This window comes from Ischnura elegans, chromosome 2, assembly GCF_921293095.1.
Source record: "Ischnura elegans chromosome 2, ioIscEleg1.1, whole genome shotgun sequence".
NCBI classification, from domain to species: Eukaryota; Metazoa; Arthropoda; class Insecta; order Odonata; family Coenagrionidae; genus Ischnura; species Ischnura elegans.
In genome coordinates this window covers 92,560,732-92,580,864 of record NC_060247.1, presented here as the reverse complement: position 1 = coordinate 92,580,864, position 20,133 = coordinate 92,560,732, and the positions used below count along the sequence as shown (strand labels likewise).

The 20,133-nt window shown below is 39.5% G+C and overlaps 1 protein-coding gene across 1 annotated transcript in view; it reads right to left on the bottom strand.

Moving 5' to 3' along the window:
- Positions 1 to 4,356: 4,356 nt before the first annotated feature.
- LOC124153209 (alpha-2B adrenergic receptor-like) overlaps positions 4,357 to 20,133 on the bottom strand; it is a 53,879-nt gene continuing 38,102 nt past the window's right edge. The window contains exons 2-4 of the mRNA XM_046526308.1: positions 13,332 to 13,786; positions 10,994 to 11,435; positions 4,357 to 7,173 (exon numbers count right to left, since the gene is read on the bottom strand). Coding sequence (XP_046382264.1) covers positions 6,745 to 7,173; positions 10,994 to 11,435; positions 13,332 to 13,786 — 1,326 coding nt within the window. The 3' untranslated portion in view covers positions 4,357 to 6,744. The remainder of the gene's footprint in view (positions 7,174 to 10,993; positions 11,436 to 13,331; positions 13,787 to 20,133) is intronic.

Here is a 20,133-nt window from a genome sequence, read left to right as displayed (position 1 = left end):
TGCCGTGGGATATGGGGAAAAACGGATTCGGGTATTTTTCTTCACTCATCCTATCATGGGAAAGATCATGGGAAACTCTAAATAAGGATCTAAACTAAACATCGTCCGGAAGTTCATCCCTCTAAAAAAACTTCCGGACGATCCCTCACTGAACACTTTCTGAAGGAAAGCGTTCACAGACTCACAGAAAGGGGTAGATGGGTGAAGAAAAGGCTTTGGCATTGACTGCAGTGAAGGCGTTCTGACCCATGAATAGGGATAGAACATTGCCCACATGAGATTAAACTTATATTTTCTATCCTCACATTTTGTCTTTCTCACGATAGATTGCGTGCGCGTGCAACTAGCGGCTATCATTTGTCTTTTTAATATTAACCTAAATAGAATCTCTCCCGGAAAGGATAATAATTCAACACATCAACTTATTTTTTCTCTCGCTCTGTCACTATTTTATTAATTTTCATCGTTTTCTGCGTTTCCTCGCACAATGATTTCCCCGCTCGGAAACGAACAGCTTCGATAGAAGTTTATGTATACGACACGTACTGTCACCTAATACAACGGTCTCTGATTTTTTAAAGATTTGATTGATGACGGTTTGTTTTGTTATCTCCTCCTAAATTTCGAAACGTAGGTATATACTTTTTGACGCATGCTCGTAAATAGCATTGAATCTATCTATAGGGTTTCAGGGCCAGCCTTACTATGGTACTCGAAGTAACATTCGGCTTGGAGGGGAGAAGTTTTGACAGACGTTTTACGACGAGAGCAGGACGTAATCATTTTCCTCGAAAAATCAAATCCTTAATGACATTTACGAACGATATTTTTTACACTTGTCTACACACAGAGTCGATACATCGATAATAATGGTCATTTGGCCAATTATGCTACAAAATCTTTACTTGTAACGTGAAATAGCGATGAGAGCTTTTTTGTTTTTTAATCATTTTTTTGCATATTTTTGTTAAATTACACAATCGAGGAATACAAGTTTTTGTGAAGAGATAAAAAGAATATAGACTTTTCACTGAATGCACACCAAATATATTCATATACTTTTTTTTTAAATATTATACTTCATACAATATTAATCAATCGAACGACGAAGGGGATTGTCAAATATTCAATTTGCTCAATACCCGTTTTGACCTTATCATCGACCACGAAATAGGCCCTAATGCGCATGCGCAGACATTCGTGTTCCAAACACTCACGAAAGGGGGCCCTCGGTCTATTATCCACTCCCGTCCGTCGTTATTAAGCGCTTTCGAAGAGAAGGCCCCCACCCTAACATTAAAATCTAACACACGCGAATCATCCATTAAATAGAGTTCAACCTATCTGACGACGTTCTCTTTTAATTTCATTCGCCCGTTCAAAACTGTCACACATTCTCACGCATGCAAACAAACGCATATACACACGCGCAATTTCACGCTACACAGTCACGCGTCAACGAACACTTTATACTACTCGCGAGAAATTCACTAAAATTCGTACGAATAGTGTGCCGTGGCCGTCGGGAAATATTCATGATGAACTCCTCTCTTCAATGATGAACTATTGGTAGAAAACGGCTTATTTAACTTTTTTTTTCATTTAATATCTCAGCGCGCCAAAATGATGAGCATCTGGCGAAATTCGCACACAAACACTAGAACCTCACAAAATAACACTATCGGGGTAGCACCACATGTTTTCGTTGCAAAAATACTTTTATGCTAATACAGAACAGGTGAAAAGCTTCCTTATGAATTTTGAAATGCTGATGAAAGAGTCAAAAGGAAGAGTTGATAAGTATATCAGTATGCATTTCAAGTGTTGAAAGGATGTATTTTCCTGGGTTAGAGCCCTAATTGGAGATGATTTGCTGTTAAATAAGTATTCTGTGTCCGCAATTAAAAAAATAACAAAATCGTTATCAAATGGCATAGAGAAACAAAAAATATCAAAATACATCACTAAACTGTGAAGGGTAGGGTCTTAAAACATTTTGCTGAATCGATGGCGATATCTTAAGAAAATTTCATAGGTGCAACGTTCGTTCTTGTACTGTGATTATTAAATAGTCCGAGTCATAAGATTTTGGAACGAAATTCATCATGTATGTTAAATAATTGAATACAGAATGCATTGGTCTTCTCATGTCACTACGGTAAAGAATATATTTTGGAGAGACTTTAAGTACGAGTAAGATTTTTTTAGCACGCAAATGGATTGCGATTGGATGTACCTAACTGTAGACGATTAACAAATTGATAATCTATCGTAAAGACTAAAAATCGATGGCTTTAACCCAAGAAATACAACTGATGAATTTATCAATGAAGTGATTTAAATTATACTGTCTGCGAATTAAACCAATAGTAAATATAGGTTTCAAAGTAGTGAAAATCAACAGGATTGGAGGTCCAACTAAAAATAAATAGACCATGTCAGCAAATGGTTCATTTCTTATCTGCACAATAAATGGCTGTTTCGAAAACAGGAATAGAACTCTAAACCGTGTGTAAATGAATTAGATTATTCCCCTTGAGGCAACTTGATTTTTGTATAAATAAAAATTAATGAGATTTTGATGTCATATTTGAAGAAGTTTGGCTGATTAATATTATATTATGAGAGAACTTAAGCTCTTTATGATAAGGGGCAATGAAAGTAAAACATTGTGTAATTTCTGCCAAAATAACAGATATTTGGAACTTTAGCCTAGTATACACCAAGATACACATTTTGAAACACACAAAGTAGAACATAAGAGGACAGTAAATTTTATGAACTGAGAAGAAAACTTGCAACATGGCGTTCATGGATGTGGAGTAGAAAAGAGAGGAAGAAAATTTAAACATTTCGGTGTCATAAGCGTTTTGATATCACAGTTTTAATATAATACTTTGCAAATATCCAGAGATACAACCAAACATGTCGTTCTCTGCCTGATTTTATTATTCTTCCGGTCTTCAAAAGGTCACTGGATTGTAACTACAAATGGATTTGGGAAATTCGGTAGTGTTTTCAACAACCTCGTATTATTATTAATAATTTTATGTTTAACGGTAGAGTGCCACTTGAAAAGTAAGCCTTCTTAAATCTCAAGAAATATTGGTGTTAGCATGTTTTACCTGATACATAAAACCTAATACTCGCCGCCATTCACTCATCAAATAATTTTCCCACGCACGCTTTACAGTTTAATGCCATTTCAATGGTAATCCGGACATTATGTTAATTAAATTCCTGAATACTTGTGTGGCAACACTTCATTGAAGCATTCCGGCATTTTATAAAGCTCAAGCTATTTTGACTGTTTACTGAGGTTTTGCTATGGATGACTTTGATTTATTTACGATTCGTATTATACCAAAAACATATTTTGACGGTGAATATCGCGAATAATATATTTCATTAAAAAAACAAAACGTGTCTTTAGATTGGGAATAAACTCCATATCAATCTTTAATGTTACACCCAAAGCTATAGCAGAAGCATACTAAAATTCTCATGATACAACTGCTTGTGTTCATGGCGGAATGAAAGCGAAAGTTTTCTTGTGTTCGAATAGATAGTGCACCACGGAAATATCTCACAGCATTTATCTGCGCGGAGACCGCTATCGAAAGCAGCAGCGTTCCAAAGGTGAACAAAAGGATGGGAAAATATGGATGTTACATTTTATGGTGCACTGCGTTTTGTGAATGGAACTCCATCAGCATCTCAGAATAAATAAGACTGTTTTTTTTCCTCCTTTTCCCGGACGAGATGTGAGCGGTAAAGTTTCCTTCGCGACCTTCGCTCCCCCAGCTCCTCTTCCCTCCCCCCCACCCATCCCTTCCATCAGCACGATTGTGTCTCCGACCAAAGAACTCATTTCGCACGCCCACCCTTCAACTTTCATCCCCCATATATATGTACTCGACGGTTGACGCCCGTTTATTTTCCCCAGCAAACCCCTCCCCCCCTTTTCCTTCCCCTCCTTCTCCTCTGCTCACCTACTACCTCCCCTATTTTCTACCCCTATTTTTCCACCCCCCTACCCTGTTCTCTTCCCACCCCTATGGTCCTCTATCCCATCAAAAGCTTCTTCCGCCACATCAGGAACCTATCAACCGCCGCGGCTCCCCCCTCAAACCTCTTTTATTGGATACTTTATCAGTGACATTACAATTTTTTGCTTCATCTATTTTCCTCCCGTCTCTCTCTTTTTCTTTCCCACCCTCCTTTATCATTCTCCTTTCTTCCCCTTCCCTCAGCCCCTTGTTCCATTCCGATGCCTTGAGGTTCTTCGGGGGGATATGGACAGAATGAAGAATTCCTATACTCACGACGAAACCGAACTTTTTTTTCCCACATACAGATTATTGGGAATGCTTTTGCCGAGATGAGATAAAACTTCAGGGATAGCGACAGCTCAAGGCTCACGAAGCTGTTTAAAGTGCTCAGGGAGGCCGAATTAATTGATTTCTCTCCAAAGAAATAAAGAAAACGTCTTTACATGACATGCTAAATTTAGGGTCCTTCGGAGATACAAAGCGTTGATTCCAGGTTCGAAATTGAAGGCTTTCGATTCCGGCTTCACTCAAAATCGTAACTCCAAAGGTGTTTAAAAGAATTTATTCAATTATAATTGTCGCCCGTCAATTTTCGATACGAATGAAAATTCAATTTTGCATTTTCAATGGGGAACCGGCCCTAAACCAGTTCTTTCAAACGTCACACTAATTCGTAAGATTGGTGTTATTGTTGAAACAGGAATCAATCACAGGAATGTAAATTGGTGGAGCTACAAAAGGTCCTCATTACACGGCTTCAATTATGATTATGTGTGCTTACCGGCCGTAGGAGGTACTGTGGGTAACGGAATTGTTTATTTCGTGCCTTATTTATAAACTTATTTATAACTTGCTCTCAAATATGCAATGGACAACACAACTGACATATTTAATAATGATATAGTTCTCAATCCTTTGTTATGAGTATTACTTGGTCCAATCAAATTTTATTGAGATAAAAAACCCGACTAAATTGCTTGGATAATGGCTTACGTAACTCGGAAGGCTGGAATGGAAAACTGAAAAAAAAGTTTGATCTGGATATGGCGTACTTGTTATTGAAAGTATCCTTACTCTTACATTTAGCTGTAAGTTAAACCTCAGGGTGACGGGAGAGACGAGATTTTTTTTACCGTAAGGCTAATACTCCTATCGCATTACCAACGTCAAATTTTAGTCAAGGTGGCTAAATTTTTTTAGGCAGAAAAATTATGAGTAGGATTTCCAAATTGTTTTGAAAATTGTAAGAGACAATTCAAGATTTCAGCGGAGAGCATAACACTTTTGTGCAGTAAAGGAAACTTAAATCATTCTGAACCCGAAAAAGGCATAAGAAGTACATAATAACTTACCAAAGTTTAAATTGATTGCATGAAAGACATTCATGCCGTTAGTACCGAGGACCAAGGTGAGGTACTGGGTTATACCACAGGATTGACATACCTACTTAATCATAAATATAATTCTATAGGTTTAAGTTTCTTTGGAGGAATTATGAATCCCTTCTTTTACAAATGAAACGAATTTTGAAGGGTGAAATGTATGTGATGAAAGGTGTTAATTTACTGCGATACTTAATAGCTAAGAAGACCATTCGTTTTTTTGAAGAGACGAGTACAGCCTAACATCCTCCAGGGGAAATACAGATCCAACTGGTGCTCACTCGACGAAACTTGAGGAATGCGAATTCTGAGATTCTTGTACGCTTTTATCAATTTTAACTTCTTCTTGGAGCCATATCTAAGCGAAGCACCATAATAAACTTGACAGAGCATAATGGAGAAACTGAAAAAAAACTGTCGGAAACACAAATGGCACTGCGGCGCTCTACCACGAATGTTCGACCCGGAGCGCACCGAAGCACCGGGCCGGGACTCGAACACCGCCCTCCTCTGTATTGGTCCACTGACCGGAGCACAAGGAGCATGTCTCTCGCTCAAGGCGCGCTCATTTCTTTCATCACGGCAAAAACATTGGCATCATATCGCAGAATTTACCAAAGCGTGTTAGTTAAGACAACACACAGACCGCAATTTAACCGCAAGCCATTACTCACTGCCGCAGAGTTCTAAAAAGTTGTATAATTTCCTGGTGGAGCGTAAGTAACAAAGACCGAAATGGTTAGAAATTGATTTCTTCCACAGAAAGTGAGCATAGCTGAAGAGTGGCGTTATCCTGATACCAATGCGGTATTTCAGAATAGTGCAAACAAACAGCATGGTAGTCAAGCCAACACAGAGACCACATTTTTGCCGCAAGACATTACTCACTGCCACAAGGTTTAGACTGAATGGTGTATTATCCTGGTGGAGCGTGAGTAACAAAGATCGCGATGTTTTCTTCCCCAGAATGTGAGAATAACTAAAGAGTGGAGTTATTCTTAAAATCAATGCGGTAATACAGAATAGTACTAGCAGATTTTTAGCGGTAAGCCATAGCTAGAAAGTTTCTCGAAATGGTATACTACCCCGTTGGAGTTTGGGCAACCATGACCGAGATGTTTCAGAGCGTAATTTATCCCGCAGAAAGTGAGGATGGCTGAACAGTAGCGGTATGCTGAAGTCATGCGACGCATATGATGCCAAGATAGCCGCTCGAAATGGGTGAACACCGCGACTTGGGCATTAGAGAAGGACCCACCGTGCTCCGGTATATCGTTTCGGTTCGCGACAGAGGTAGAGAAAGAGCTCTCTCACTTGAAGAGTATCCTACGGAAAGCACGACGGAAGTCCTTGTTGAAGATAGTGTAGATGACGGGATTGAGCGCGGAGTTCATGTATCCGAGCCAGAAGGCGGTGGAGAAGGCGCTGCCGGGTATGTGGCACACGGGACACATGGGCGTCAGGATGTAGAGGAAGAAGAAGGGAAGCCAGCAGGCGATGAAGGAGCCCATGATGAGACCCAGGATCAGCGTGGCCCGCTTCTCCTTCTTGCGGGCGATCCTCCGCTTCTCGCGCTCAGGGTCCCGAGGCTTGGGCGCGGGCGCCGCGTGGTGGTGGCCGCCGCCGGGCCTGTTCCTGCCGCCCCTGCCGCTACCGCCGCCCACCTCCTCCACGCCGTCCGCCGACGCCGTCGAGATGGCGTCCGTCGATGCCATCACAGACTTGGGCGTCAGGCCGCCCTAGGAGAGGGGAACAGATATGTAAGAGTTAGAAGTAAAGAAAATAAGACTACAAAGGGCCATACAAGAGGTGTAAAACAAATAATTGTGTAAATGCACCTATTAATAGAATGTGTATCTCATTCAATGGGCTTTAAATTGAATTAAATATAAAATTGCCCGAAGAAATGTTTTGCGGACAGATATCGTCGGTGTTAGCGACATTTTAAATTTGTACAGAATCTTTACACGGCATTCAGCTGGCCTGGGCTATTTTAGTAGTTGACTGTGATGTTAGTGAATAAAGTTCTTTTTGCGTTTTGATTGTAATTATGATTAATTGTGAAATTGGTGTACTCAATTTTTGTGTTTTCAAGTTGGGTGAACTTGAATTATGAATAAATAAAGAAATAAAAAGAGGGCTGTGCGGGGACGATATAAGCAGGGACGATGCCGAGAATTTGTTTCGGAGAGGGGTTGAATGGTTGTGAGGTGTAATGTAGAATCAACACTCAAATGGGGTCAAAAGTTACGAAACCTTTTGGTTCAGAATATATCACTTCATTTCGAGCGTCATCACCAGATTTCTTATGAAGGCCATCGGAGGCAAAGATTTATCTTCTATGAGCTGATAGTCTTTCAAATTTATAATGTGAAACTGTAGTTTTTTCGTCCTTTATTGATGAAAAATATTAATAATTCTTTTATTAACACTTTGAGTCGCCAGTCGCTAATTTAAAAGCCTTTCTGAAAAATCCGGCCATTTGACTATGTTTGCATAATTTTCTCAGACATCAGCAGAAAATTTGTATTTATTAAGAGGAGTATTTGAATAAAAAGGAACTTTGGTTTTAATTTATGAATGAATTATGAATAAAATTATTTGCTGATTTTTAACATTTCTATATCATGTAACTATGAAAACATACTGCTTTAGAAAAATAAAAGAAGTTGAAACAATTGACCTACAGCCATTAAATGCATTGGATTTTTTTAATGTGTTCAATATAAAAAATGTTGTTTCACATTCAATATTACGTACTACGCAATCTTCAATGATATTACTAAGACGTAATATTACGTCCTTGGCACGCAAAGTGTTAAGGACTTTTATTTATCTTTATTTTCATTCATAACTTATCCTTGATGTAGCAAGAAATATAAGCTTGATAATAATCATAATTATGACCCTTTCATATGATCCAAGTTCTGCAACTCATATATGATCACATATCAGCACCATTCAATTATGAATTGTATACCACCTAAAATACCACCTAAATTGTTTGCCTTTTGCATGCTCTATGACTCAGTTTTATTTCCTGCTCAGTCTTTGTTTCCATCATCAGCTTACAGGTTAACGTCTAACAAAAATATTGTCAAAAATCTTACGACAAGTGTAATTTTCGTGACTTAGATTGATTGCCATTAATATTCATCGTCTCATTTGATTTCTCTAATTTGGTCTTGGAAATCCTTTCCAAAATCTTTAGCATGCCCAATGCTAGACGAATAACCAGAACCTCCAGTTTGTTTCTTCTTCTATTACGAATTCTCGAATCTCATTTTGTCATGATACGGTTTTTTCCTCTGATAGATTTTTCTTTCATCTCTCGGCATCTTTAGGTATTTTTAGGAATCCTATTCCCAGGAATCATTAGGAACCTTTATTTTCTTCCTTCCATGCAATGCATGTAATTATTGGAGCTCGTTTCATCAAAATTTGTTTAGTTTTTACATAATAAAATCAAAGTAAATAAAATTTCTCACGATTTAATTATTTTCTAAATTTTATGCTAGACATTGAAATTTTTTGGCAACCGTATTTTTAGTTAATCTAATATGAATTTTTCATGTACTTTTCCTCCATTTGTGTCGCAGTATTGTCCTTGAATCGGCAGTGGAGCTGCCAATTAACAAGTATGCTTTTTCTTTCTGTAAGTGCGTTCCCAAGCCAAAAACCGAAACATGAAAGGCCAACGGACTTGTATTTATGATGTCCTCACTCACAAAAATGTAGGATGCGGCAATAGTGCTCATCAGAATGACTTGCCGGTGCTTAAAATAGCTGATTTTACAATGAAATCAGGTGTCTTTCGATTCCTCGAGGTAACGATCTTGAAGCTCGGTCTAAAATTAAACTGCCTTTCTAATGGGAACGGGTTTGGAAAACGGAAATGAATTAGAGAGCTTGGTATAGACGTGATATATGTTTGATAATATTAATATTTGAGCGCCTTTCACATGTTCCCTATTAGTATTTTGCAACTCTGAATTTATGGAGCACGACAAATTCGCCACGGTTGGGATACGTTCAGAGAGGTGGGGAAAGGATATTCTGGTGCCGTAATTAAGTGGCACGAGATATCGTCAGCAAAACCTGAAATTACCAGTTTCGAGACATATGAAACCCATTGCAATAGAATAGATGAGGGTCGATGTTTCTTTCATTGGTTGAATGTGGAGTGGTACAAATAATTCACTCATTGCTAAGCGAGAACTGGAATTGTAATTTAGATAATTGAACTGTTCTTGATTACCCACATGTTGAGTACTGTTGATGATTTTTAATATTAAGTGATTGTTATGAATACCCAAGCGTAATAAATAATAGCCGAGGATTCGGGTTCAGCAGTGAATACCCCAGAATGCCATACTTCGGGCTACTTTGGATATATATATATTTAAAGTTCTATGAATTTTCTCGGCCAAATTGTATGTGAAATAAGGTATCCACGCCAGATGGAAATTCTGAATTCAGAAAATTTCCCGATACTTGATCCCGCTACCACTAAAATTTTGCTTTCCCTCTCTCATGAGTTGCTAGGGTTAATTGATGTGCAAAATTTATAGAGGCAACCGTGAAGGTCGGGTGAAAATGTTACTGCATGGCATTGAGGTGAGGAAGAATGAGTATCGGAGCAACCAAGTAATCATGCGGTTGTTCAATCCACAAGGAGTGATTACTTTTGGCACACTCCAAAATGAAGATCCTGTGCTTTTCTGGAATATCATTGGGAGGACGCTTGACAAGAATTTGTTTTCGTAAGTTATTACTCGCAAAAGAAAATTCTGTCTACCTGAAAGTTTCTCAGAAGCTAATAGATATTATATTGAAAGCATTTGAATACCTCTCATATTTTACAATAACCCATCATCATGTTTTACAAATGCTTTCATTTGAATGAAATATTTGAGAACCAAGCAAATTCTGGAAAAAGGTCCTCTCAATGTAGTGCCCTGGAAATTTTAAAATAAATATGCACGATTTAACAATGAATGAATTGCATTACTTTATCTCATAATTGAACTATGGAAAGAAAGACTTAAATGGCCGTGTAGTCATTATTGATTGATAAAATTGACAATAATTCTGCCGATTGACACCAATTTTACGGGTTATTATAATCATATTAATAATAATTGATAAAATTCATAGTCTTACGGCCATTTGAGTCTAATCTTTCCATATAATCTTTGAGGTCGTATACCACAACTCCCCGTTTTCAATATTATAGTCGTGGGCGACTATAAGGGAGGGGATCAGGAGGGTTGCTCCCCAAACCCCCAAATGCTAAAAATAATAACTATAATAATATAAATAAATATAAACATAATTCTCATGAGTAAATAGTGGTACAAATTCCCATTAATTCCTTTTTAAACAATAGCATTTTATGAATGGACCTACGAATATTTTTATTTACTTCTTGAATTTAGGAACCAAAAAATAATGTAGAAATATATTGTGATTACTAATTTATTATTATTGGTATTGCTCCCCCAAATACTCCTATATTCGCTGCTGAATTGTTGCTAAAGAGGCTTTAAACATTCTCACCTTGAGCGAGTCCTTTCTGCCCCGGTTGGCGGGGTCTCCGTCGGCGGGGCCCTGAGTGGACAACCGCCGTCCCGTGTCCACCACTTCGCGCTTCGCCTTTGACGAGGCGGCGCCGCCGAGCGCGGCGGCGGACCGTCTCCCGAAGATGGGCTGGCAGAGGCGCAGCTTGAGCGGCTTGACGACGGCGCAGCGGCTGACGACGCCCGAGTCGGAGGACGAAGGGTCGAATTCGCTCACCATGTCCGTCTCGATGACGGCGGGGACGCAGAGCGCGGCCGTCGTCGACGAAGAGCCCTTGGCTGAGGAGGACGAGGTTGAGGAGACCGCCGCCGTGGCGCCACCGTTACTCTCCTCGCCCTTGGCACGACGACCCTGCACGTCGCCGTTGACGGAGAGGGTCGAATCGCGGAACGGGCTCGCCATCGGATGGTCCTGGTCCGGCCTGAAGTTCGTGGTGGGCGAAAATTTTTATTAGCACCAAAAATATCAAGCATAAAAGGGGGTACATTCCTGGGAGTTCATTTGCAATAATATTAAAAAACATTGTTTTTTGGGAAATTCCTCGTTTTCAATGTTATAGTTGTTGCAGGGGCATTTATAAGGGTGGGACTCAGGGGGGCTGTCCCCCAAACCCCCAAATGGAACAAAATAATAACTATAATAATATCAATAAATATAAACATAATGCTCCTAAGAGAATAGTGATACAAATTGTGGCTGTTATTTCGAAGCTGCAAACTCTCAGTATATTTCTTCATTGAGCAAAAATGATAAATTGTTATGATTTCAGATGAAAGAGCAGCAATAAAATCGTTTATTCTTTAATGAATTATTTGAAGTAGAATAAAATTTATGTGCTTAATGCAACTTATATTTATTTAAGGGACCAGAACTGTGGATGCAACAAGCTGTTTTAATACGCCCGGACGTTAATGAAAGTTTATTCGAAGTTGTACCACACGACATTAATACCAATTACTTTTTTTTAATATGTTTTCACTATCACTCCACCATTTATGTATTCTCTAATCACCTTGATATGTACCCGAAAGAAAAATATGATAGTAATTGATATTTGGTAAAAATTTTGTGAAGAAAACAATAGAAAGAACAGATGGGTAGATCAAATTATGCTATATGAAACAACGCGAACAGAAATTAACGCATTGGAAATTCTGGACCCACAGTTTGCATTGGTTAAAAAAATCAGGAGTTCAATTAAAATGGTTTATTATTGAAGATATTGCACGACATTTTCTTGTTTTTTTTCCTGAGTTACGGCACAAAGCTGAGAGCTAGGGTTGTGCGTGGAATTTTGAGCATTAGCTGTGTAATGTATTCGCCCTAAGCTCACTGCTAACGAAGGATCTCTGAAGAGTAGAATTTATCAAGCTAAATGAACACCGAGGTACTGCGCAGAGATCTTCCATCGCAAAGATTCCATATACGATTCGCATTTTTGTGAAGATCTAAGATGAGAAAGGCTGATAAAAAATCTAATTAATTAGAAATTTTGATGTGTAGTTTATATTCATTGACCATGAAATGAAAAGACTTTCATCCAAGCCAACATTGACCACGATATGCTATTGTAAATAACTACTTCTGCCTTCACCACCTCTGTAAGAAATGTTTCGTTTCTGCAGTATATTCTATAACATGGCATCCGAACAATGAGGATGACTTCACTCACTCGTTTTGCTGTCATATCAATAGTCAGTGAACAATACCAATTCTATGCATGGTGGAAAATTTCATGCTTTCCTGAATATATCGAATAATTATTGCCCGAAATCGTAAAAAAATTTCTCTCCAAGTTAGTTTCGAAAAAATAGTAAAAGAAAGGAAATTTTCAGTAAATTAGGAAGTATTATGTGAAGTATGCAGAAACCCGAAGATAAAAATTGATAAATTAGTATTTAAAATTGAATATTTAAAATCGAATTTTTGGCATTATGTGTATATATTATTTGTAATTTAACATTTTCACATCGGAATTTTCTCGAAATAAGTTGAATTTTTATTTCAGTGGTGTAACAGAGTTTCTTGTCCTTGGGGAATATTTATACCAGTGCTATACTCATTTTAATCACTTTGTATTTTTACCTCCTTACTCATCCATTCAAACACCTGAAATTACTCATGAATTTTTTTCATTATTGTTAAATAATTCATGTCACTCTGGATATAACGAGAAAATATCTGTATTATCCGGAATTCATTAAAAAAAAACGTTTATTCCTAGATGATTTCGAAAAAATGGGCAAGATTGCCCGCAAACTGATCCACTGTGCGGTTTTCAGTGTTCCTAGAGGGTAGTTTGTTGGATTTTCCTCACCTGGACGCTTTGATGCTGCCCTGCGTGAGGACGGTCCCGGAGGCGGGGGCCTCCAGGTAGAGGCCGTTGCCTGCGTCTCCACCGCCGCCTCCGCCCTGGTCGCTCGTGCTCATGTCGGATGCGTAGTCGCACGTGACGACGGGGATGGAGATGATGACGGGGGGCGGGTTGTTGGGGGCGGAGAGTGACGTGGAGAGGCGGACGTGCTTGCCCCCCGCCCCCGGAGGCCCGTCCCCGCCCCCGGGGGCCCGATGCGCCACGATGGTCGCCATCTCCATCGTGTTCTTCTGCTGCTGCGCCGTCGGAGCCGTCGGCTTGGGCCGCTTCCGGATGCCGCGCCGCGCCCGCGCCTTCGCCGCGAAGTAGATGCGGATGTAGACGAAGACCATGATGCAGCTCGGGATGTAGAAGGAGCCGAGGGCGGAGTAAAGGACGTAGCCGATGTCTTCACTTAACTGCGTTCCCAAAAGAAAGAGAGAAAAATGCGTCAGTTGATGGGTTGAAGTTGCAGTTATATGTACCAAAAAAGCTATCTTAAGCGCTGAGGGAAATACTCCAATCAAAAACACTCTGTATGTTTGAAATCTAATTGCATGGTTAACCGGTAAATGACTCGAACCAGTTAATGCGTGAATTCATGGACTATTGGGGTGGATCGGTACATGTATGAATGCAAGAACGAAATTGGATCAGGTTATATTTTCTGCCCATGCATTCGCACAAGTTGTGTGTGCATACAGTGCATATTTGCATTCATCTACTTTCTCATGCATTTACAAATAAACTCGAGCGCGATAATACACCGTCTAGCCTGGCCTTAAGAGAAGATTTCTTGCGAGGATATTCTTCTCTTGGTCAGAAAAAATTCCATGTAGCTTACTCGGCCTGAAACTTGCTCACTTTCAAAGATATTATAAAAATTAGTGTAAATTATAGTTATCAATCAATTGGAGACTCTTAATCTAACGAAGTCATTCAATATCAGATAATATAATTGATGCAAGGTTGAGTATTTTCAAAGATGAGTTTGAAGTCAGTAAGCACCGAGGAAATCGATTCACTCCTTTCATATTCAGTCTTCCGGGGGCCCGATGCGCCACGATGGTCGCCATCTCCATCGTGTTCTTCTGCTGCTGCGCCGTCGGCAAGCAGCAGAAGAACACGATGGAGATGGCTTCCCTTGCAGCTGAAAATGGCTTTGCGTTCACAATGAGAGCCAAGTGACGAAAAGGATCTCTTATTGAAAATTTTTAAGGAAATAGTAATTTCTGAAGCCTATTGCTCTAATTAGTGTACCATTCGTACCAAAGAATGAAATGGACATTCATTGGATCATTTAAAGCGCATTGAGGGGAAAGCCGCATCTTGCCCTGACAGTATTGTTTATGACAGCAGTTCGTTGGAGGGTTTTCATGAGATTCATACAATGCTGCTGTTGAGGAAATGACAGCAGATAATTTAGTAATTTCTTCCTCTTTGTTCGACCATTAAGTGATTTCCAAAGTATAGCACTCCTCCTTATGATGAGATGTGCATGAAACATAATTGAGACGATGGTTGTAAAAATATTGTTTTCTTCTCTGAAGTAGGGCACATTTTGCAAAGCGAGGCAGCAAAATTAAAATCCTGTAGGAAGTCTAAAATGGATCGGGAGGAATGGATTTTGATTAACTTTTCAAACAAAAATTCGACTTTGATTTACCGAAAATCGAAGTGAAATAATCGATTTTCGATTAAAATCGTAATAGATTTTCCAATCCTTACGCGGAACTTGTTACAGGCTGGTCTGTATGAGGGTATTTGAGGGATGATGATTGCTTTAAGAGTCGATGAAATCCTCGAAAAAATTATAAAATATAATCGAATAACTGAAAAAAATTTCAATTTATCTCAAAGATTTACTGAAATGATATGGTGGACCAAGATCTGCTACACCGTCTCGAACTAAAGGGTGCTTTCCGGGGAACATGCAACAGGCGACAGGGTGGGTGGAGGGACGGTAGCGGGTAAAGGATGGGAAGAACACAGGGTGAAGGGAGATAAAAGGGTAAGTAAAGGCAGGGCGTGGAGGCGTGGCTGAAAATCCCGCAACGGAGACAGTTAAGCAGCAGCAAGGCGTCCTCGCAAAAACACCCGAGTCTCTTCTTTTCAACCCGGATTCGCGAGTCCGGCGATCCATGTCCCGTCTCCGCGCGCCTTTGTGTCCCCATCTACCGGGAAGACGGCTGGGCTGCTGCTTGTGTGTGTCCCTCACAGTGGCGACGGAGGACAAGGGCCGGCCGATGGCAAACGGGGAGTCCGCTTTGTCCGCGGGTTGCGACGAGTAAACCCGGCGTGCCTTTTGTGCGGCGGGAGCAGCAGCAGCAGCAGCATTTGAGAGCCCGTTTGATGCGCGGTTTTTAAAGGAAGCGAAATTGGGTTTTAATCGGACTCGGAAAAAATGGAAAAGAGGACATGGGAATCCTTTCGAGGCGGGACGCGAGACAGCCGCTTTTGGACGGATTGGAGGATGTGCTTGGAGATTCCCTCTGCCTTTCACTGCCTTGCAATTCATACCATTTGATGATTTTTGTGCTATCACCGCAATTAAGGTTGTGTTGTATAATTTTCTTCAAAGAATGTTTCATGTATCTGGGATAAAATATATTTTTTAACAGTATTTACCACGATACATTTAATCGCTAAAGTTCCTTATTTGTCTTTAGATCTATACCAATTATAATTTTCTAATTATATGTTACTTAGAAGACGATTTGTTCGTCCATATGTTGCGAAGAAATTTTACACTTTTCAATTTAACTTCTTGATACCACCTAGTCTTCAGCGATACTTGAAGTTAAAGAGAAGTACCTATTTAATATTCCATATTTTCAACAGTCAGTGCAGAATATCCGGAGTATAGGCGACAATAATTCAGACTAAAGAGAAGTGATTCCATGGGTAACAATATTTTCATCACAGTACCTACGCACAGTTATACCCCCCTGTTCAAAGGCCGTCAAAAATACGCTTGAAATCAGAAAATAGAATTTGAATTATAGGCATCAATGAATAAGTGACTCATAGCTCAGTCTTTCACAGGAATATACACCGAGTAGGGATTCCAAAGAAATTAAGTGATATCGGGCTAAATATCATAATCAATAGTTCATTGATACCTTCGCGTTGAATAGCATTTCCGTCTATCTTTTTTCCTCGTCCAATCTACTCAGAGCAATTAAGTAAGACTCACAATAAAAGACTCATTGATCTAGTAGTAGTAGAAGCAAATAAAGAAGTGGCCCCTGGCATCAGCAAAAGTAACAAAAAACATATATTTACGATACCTTTAATCGGTAAAGTTCCTTGATTATCTATAGATCTTTAAAAATTACAATTTTCTAATTATATGGTACTTAGACGAATACTTGTTCGTTCATATTTGAAAAATTGGTTAACGTAAGCTACAAGTGGATGCATGTTAAATATGCAGTATATAGAAATTAAAAGTAACACGGTGAATCATAATTAATTTAAATTTTATCCCGAGAAAACACAAAGTTGCACGTTTGCGAAGTATCACGCAAAAGTGAATGCCATCGAAATACTCTCCCTCCACCTCGTAGAAATGCGTCGAAAATGTCCGTCGGTTGCATTGGGTGGATGGAGGTCTGGTGAGAGGTTATTCAAGGCTACGGGGCGTGTGCAGCGAGCGGGGGTGTGGCGGAGGGGCCTTCGCGAGCCCTCGGGCCCTGGCCATTCCCCGCCATCGATCCTGCGGAGAGTGGCAGCGGGTGCGACGCGGCTGCACAGCCCTTCTCCTCCCACTCAGGCAGCAGGGCTGGGCTGCAGCGAACGGCGGATCCCGAACCGAATGTCCAACCCGTAACTCTCGGGGCCGGTTTACGGAAAAAAATTGCAATAAATTATCTTAGCGTGAGATTAGCGTGAGAGTTCCCAGACGTCAACGGCGGTGTTAATAGAAAAAAATTGAACAAAACCTGTTGAAATTAGCGTATGGTTTTGTCGTTTTTGAATTGACGCGAAAAGTAGCTTGAAACGTTGGGAGACGCAATGTCGTAGTCATTTTTTTTCATGCGTTTTGCATCCGTGTTTTCTCAATTCGAATTGTGAATCGCAGAAGAAGACACCTCGACATGAAAAACAACGTGGAGGTGATTGCGGAATAAGGAAATAAACTCCGGAAAAGACATCGATGCAGCTAAGGAACAACTCAATTTCAATGCCATAAGACAACGATGTCCTCCAAATTTCTTCCCGGTATTTATGCGGAGGACAGAGCTACCTGGTGACGCGTATAATACCACCTCTCCAGCAAGAATGGCCGTGCGTATGAAACTCACTAAGAGGACAAATGGCACAAAAAGTATACGGGCCTAGTGTTACCTTCACATTGTGCATAATTAAATAACATATGCGAGGTAATTTGCTGTTATACTGTAGTTCTGAAAAGAAATGATTGATAGCGTTCAGTCCACGTTAATTTCATCTATAAACCCCTACATTTTTCGTTTAACCTCATTTATATTTCTTGCATTTATATTTTTGCTACCAAGCGTCCTTCAATTTATCCATTTTAAGCACTCATTAATACCCAATTACTCGCCTATGACAACTAAAAAATTTCATCCAATGATATGAAGATCAGGAATTTATTATCCGATTGCCGGAGCCTTAATCCGGAACCTCGACAGATGGGACGGGAATAAATTGCTGTGCATTCTGCTTGCTTTGCACATCAGAGTATCTAGACTCCTTCGAATATTTTTAACCACACTTCGAACATTTGGACATGTACCACATGCAGTAGATGTATTGCAATTTAGCTACGTTAGGCTTATACATGGCTAAACAATAGGCACGGCTTACGGGTGTCCGAATTATACGCCCAAGTTAAAACCTTTGCCACTGAGGCCATCTTTTTTCCTCGAAACATCTACGCTCAAGATTTGAACTGCTACGATCTGGCCAATTGGCGCACCCACCTCCACAACTGGCAGCTCCTAATCCTGACAATTCAATTAAATACTCATGATATCCTCTGTTTTTTGTGAGAAATGATGGAAATTTCATAAGGGAAAACGGGAATTCTTTGGCCCGATGGATAATTTTGCAAACACTCAATACCGCCCTTTAACAACCTGGAAACAGGTATATTTTTACTCACATTTATTTATCCGATGAGCTTTAACCTTACCACATCGTAAGTTTTAACAATAATGTCATCTTTCGGATAAATACCTACGTTTTTTTCAGCATTGGTTTAGTGCTTGATATGCTTTGACGTCATAAATTTTAATGGCGCTAATTACATTGTCAAATAAAAAACTCAAATGAGCAGGGTGCTGTGATATATTATAGCAATTGATAATGGATTATGTGGCTCACCCAATACATATTAAAGATAGAGATTTATAGTGGAAAAAAATGGATAAATAAAATATGAGCTTAATCAGAATTTGAAAAATAAAGGATATATTATGGAGTCCCTCCCCAAAATTTGGACAGCAGAGATGTATCGAGGTTATTCAAAATGGATTAGATATCGGATTTCGAAAAGAATTCCCTAATCGGTTCCATGAAATAAATTTACAACCGCCTAACTTGGTGGAAAAAAATGACCCAATGTGATATTTATAAATGACATTAGCTCTTTCAGGGGACGTGGTAGCTTAGTTGGTGGAGCACTTGGCTGCTGACCAAATGCTTCTGGGTTCATATCCTGGGTGAATCCTTCGGACACCCCCAATTGAAATCATCGAAGTACGAGGTGGCTCACTAGCCATTTACCCGGAATGCGTAATGTTCACATGGCTTAAGCTGAGTCTGGGTTGAACTTTACCCTCACCCACTAAATGTCCAAACCAACCTTTGGGTTTAATCACTGGTTGAGTCACATCAACTCTTTCAACGCGAAATGGAATTGAAAGCTTAAGTCGTCACTAGTAATGAATTTTCTACAATCAATTAGCTTGTAATATTTCCGAGAATAGTAGTGATAACATTAATTAAAAAGAAATTTAAAATACACTGAAAACGGATAAAACGTATCATTACTGTGAATTGGACTTTCATTAACGAACAAATTTTATTTCATTTAGCATATATTTTTAAGCATTTTCTTATTCTGTCGGAGAATGAAGGTTTAATCTGAACGGAATGATAAAAATCTTGTCGAGATCCAGAATACCAATGGGATTTCGATTTGAGCGAGTGAATTCACCATGCATGATTGATCGATAAAAATTTCACAAATTCCCTTCCTGATTTCTCCGCTTTCAATTTCTGCATCCCTGCTTATCGACCAGATAGCATGCGCTCGGTGAAAGGGCGACCGCAGACAAAGGCAAAAACAAGTTCGGGGGAAAAAAGGAAATAATCAGTCGGTGAGCTATTCCGAAGACACAGGCCACCGAGCACGGCTCATTTCCCACCAGTTCAATCCAAATGCACCTACGCGATGAGGCGATGAATACTAATTTGAATGATGAATACTATTCATTGCGATCGCTGCCATTCATGGTATGCATCTACTAACCTATCTTAATTGTTGTTTTTTATTAAAAATAAAATGTGTTTTGTATGGAAGGTATAGAGCTCTGCAGTTTTTTTTTTAAGATATGATGTACTCCCTAGCAGATGATGCAAGAAATGTTTTTGACGCTAATACGATTGAGGATGGTAACCTTACTTGACGGTTTGGTATATTTTCAATTTCGTGCCATATGAAAAGAGGGTTATCATAATGTATGCTTGAATTTTATGCCAGGTAGGTACTCGACTACTGCCATTTTTTTTGAAT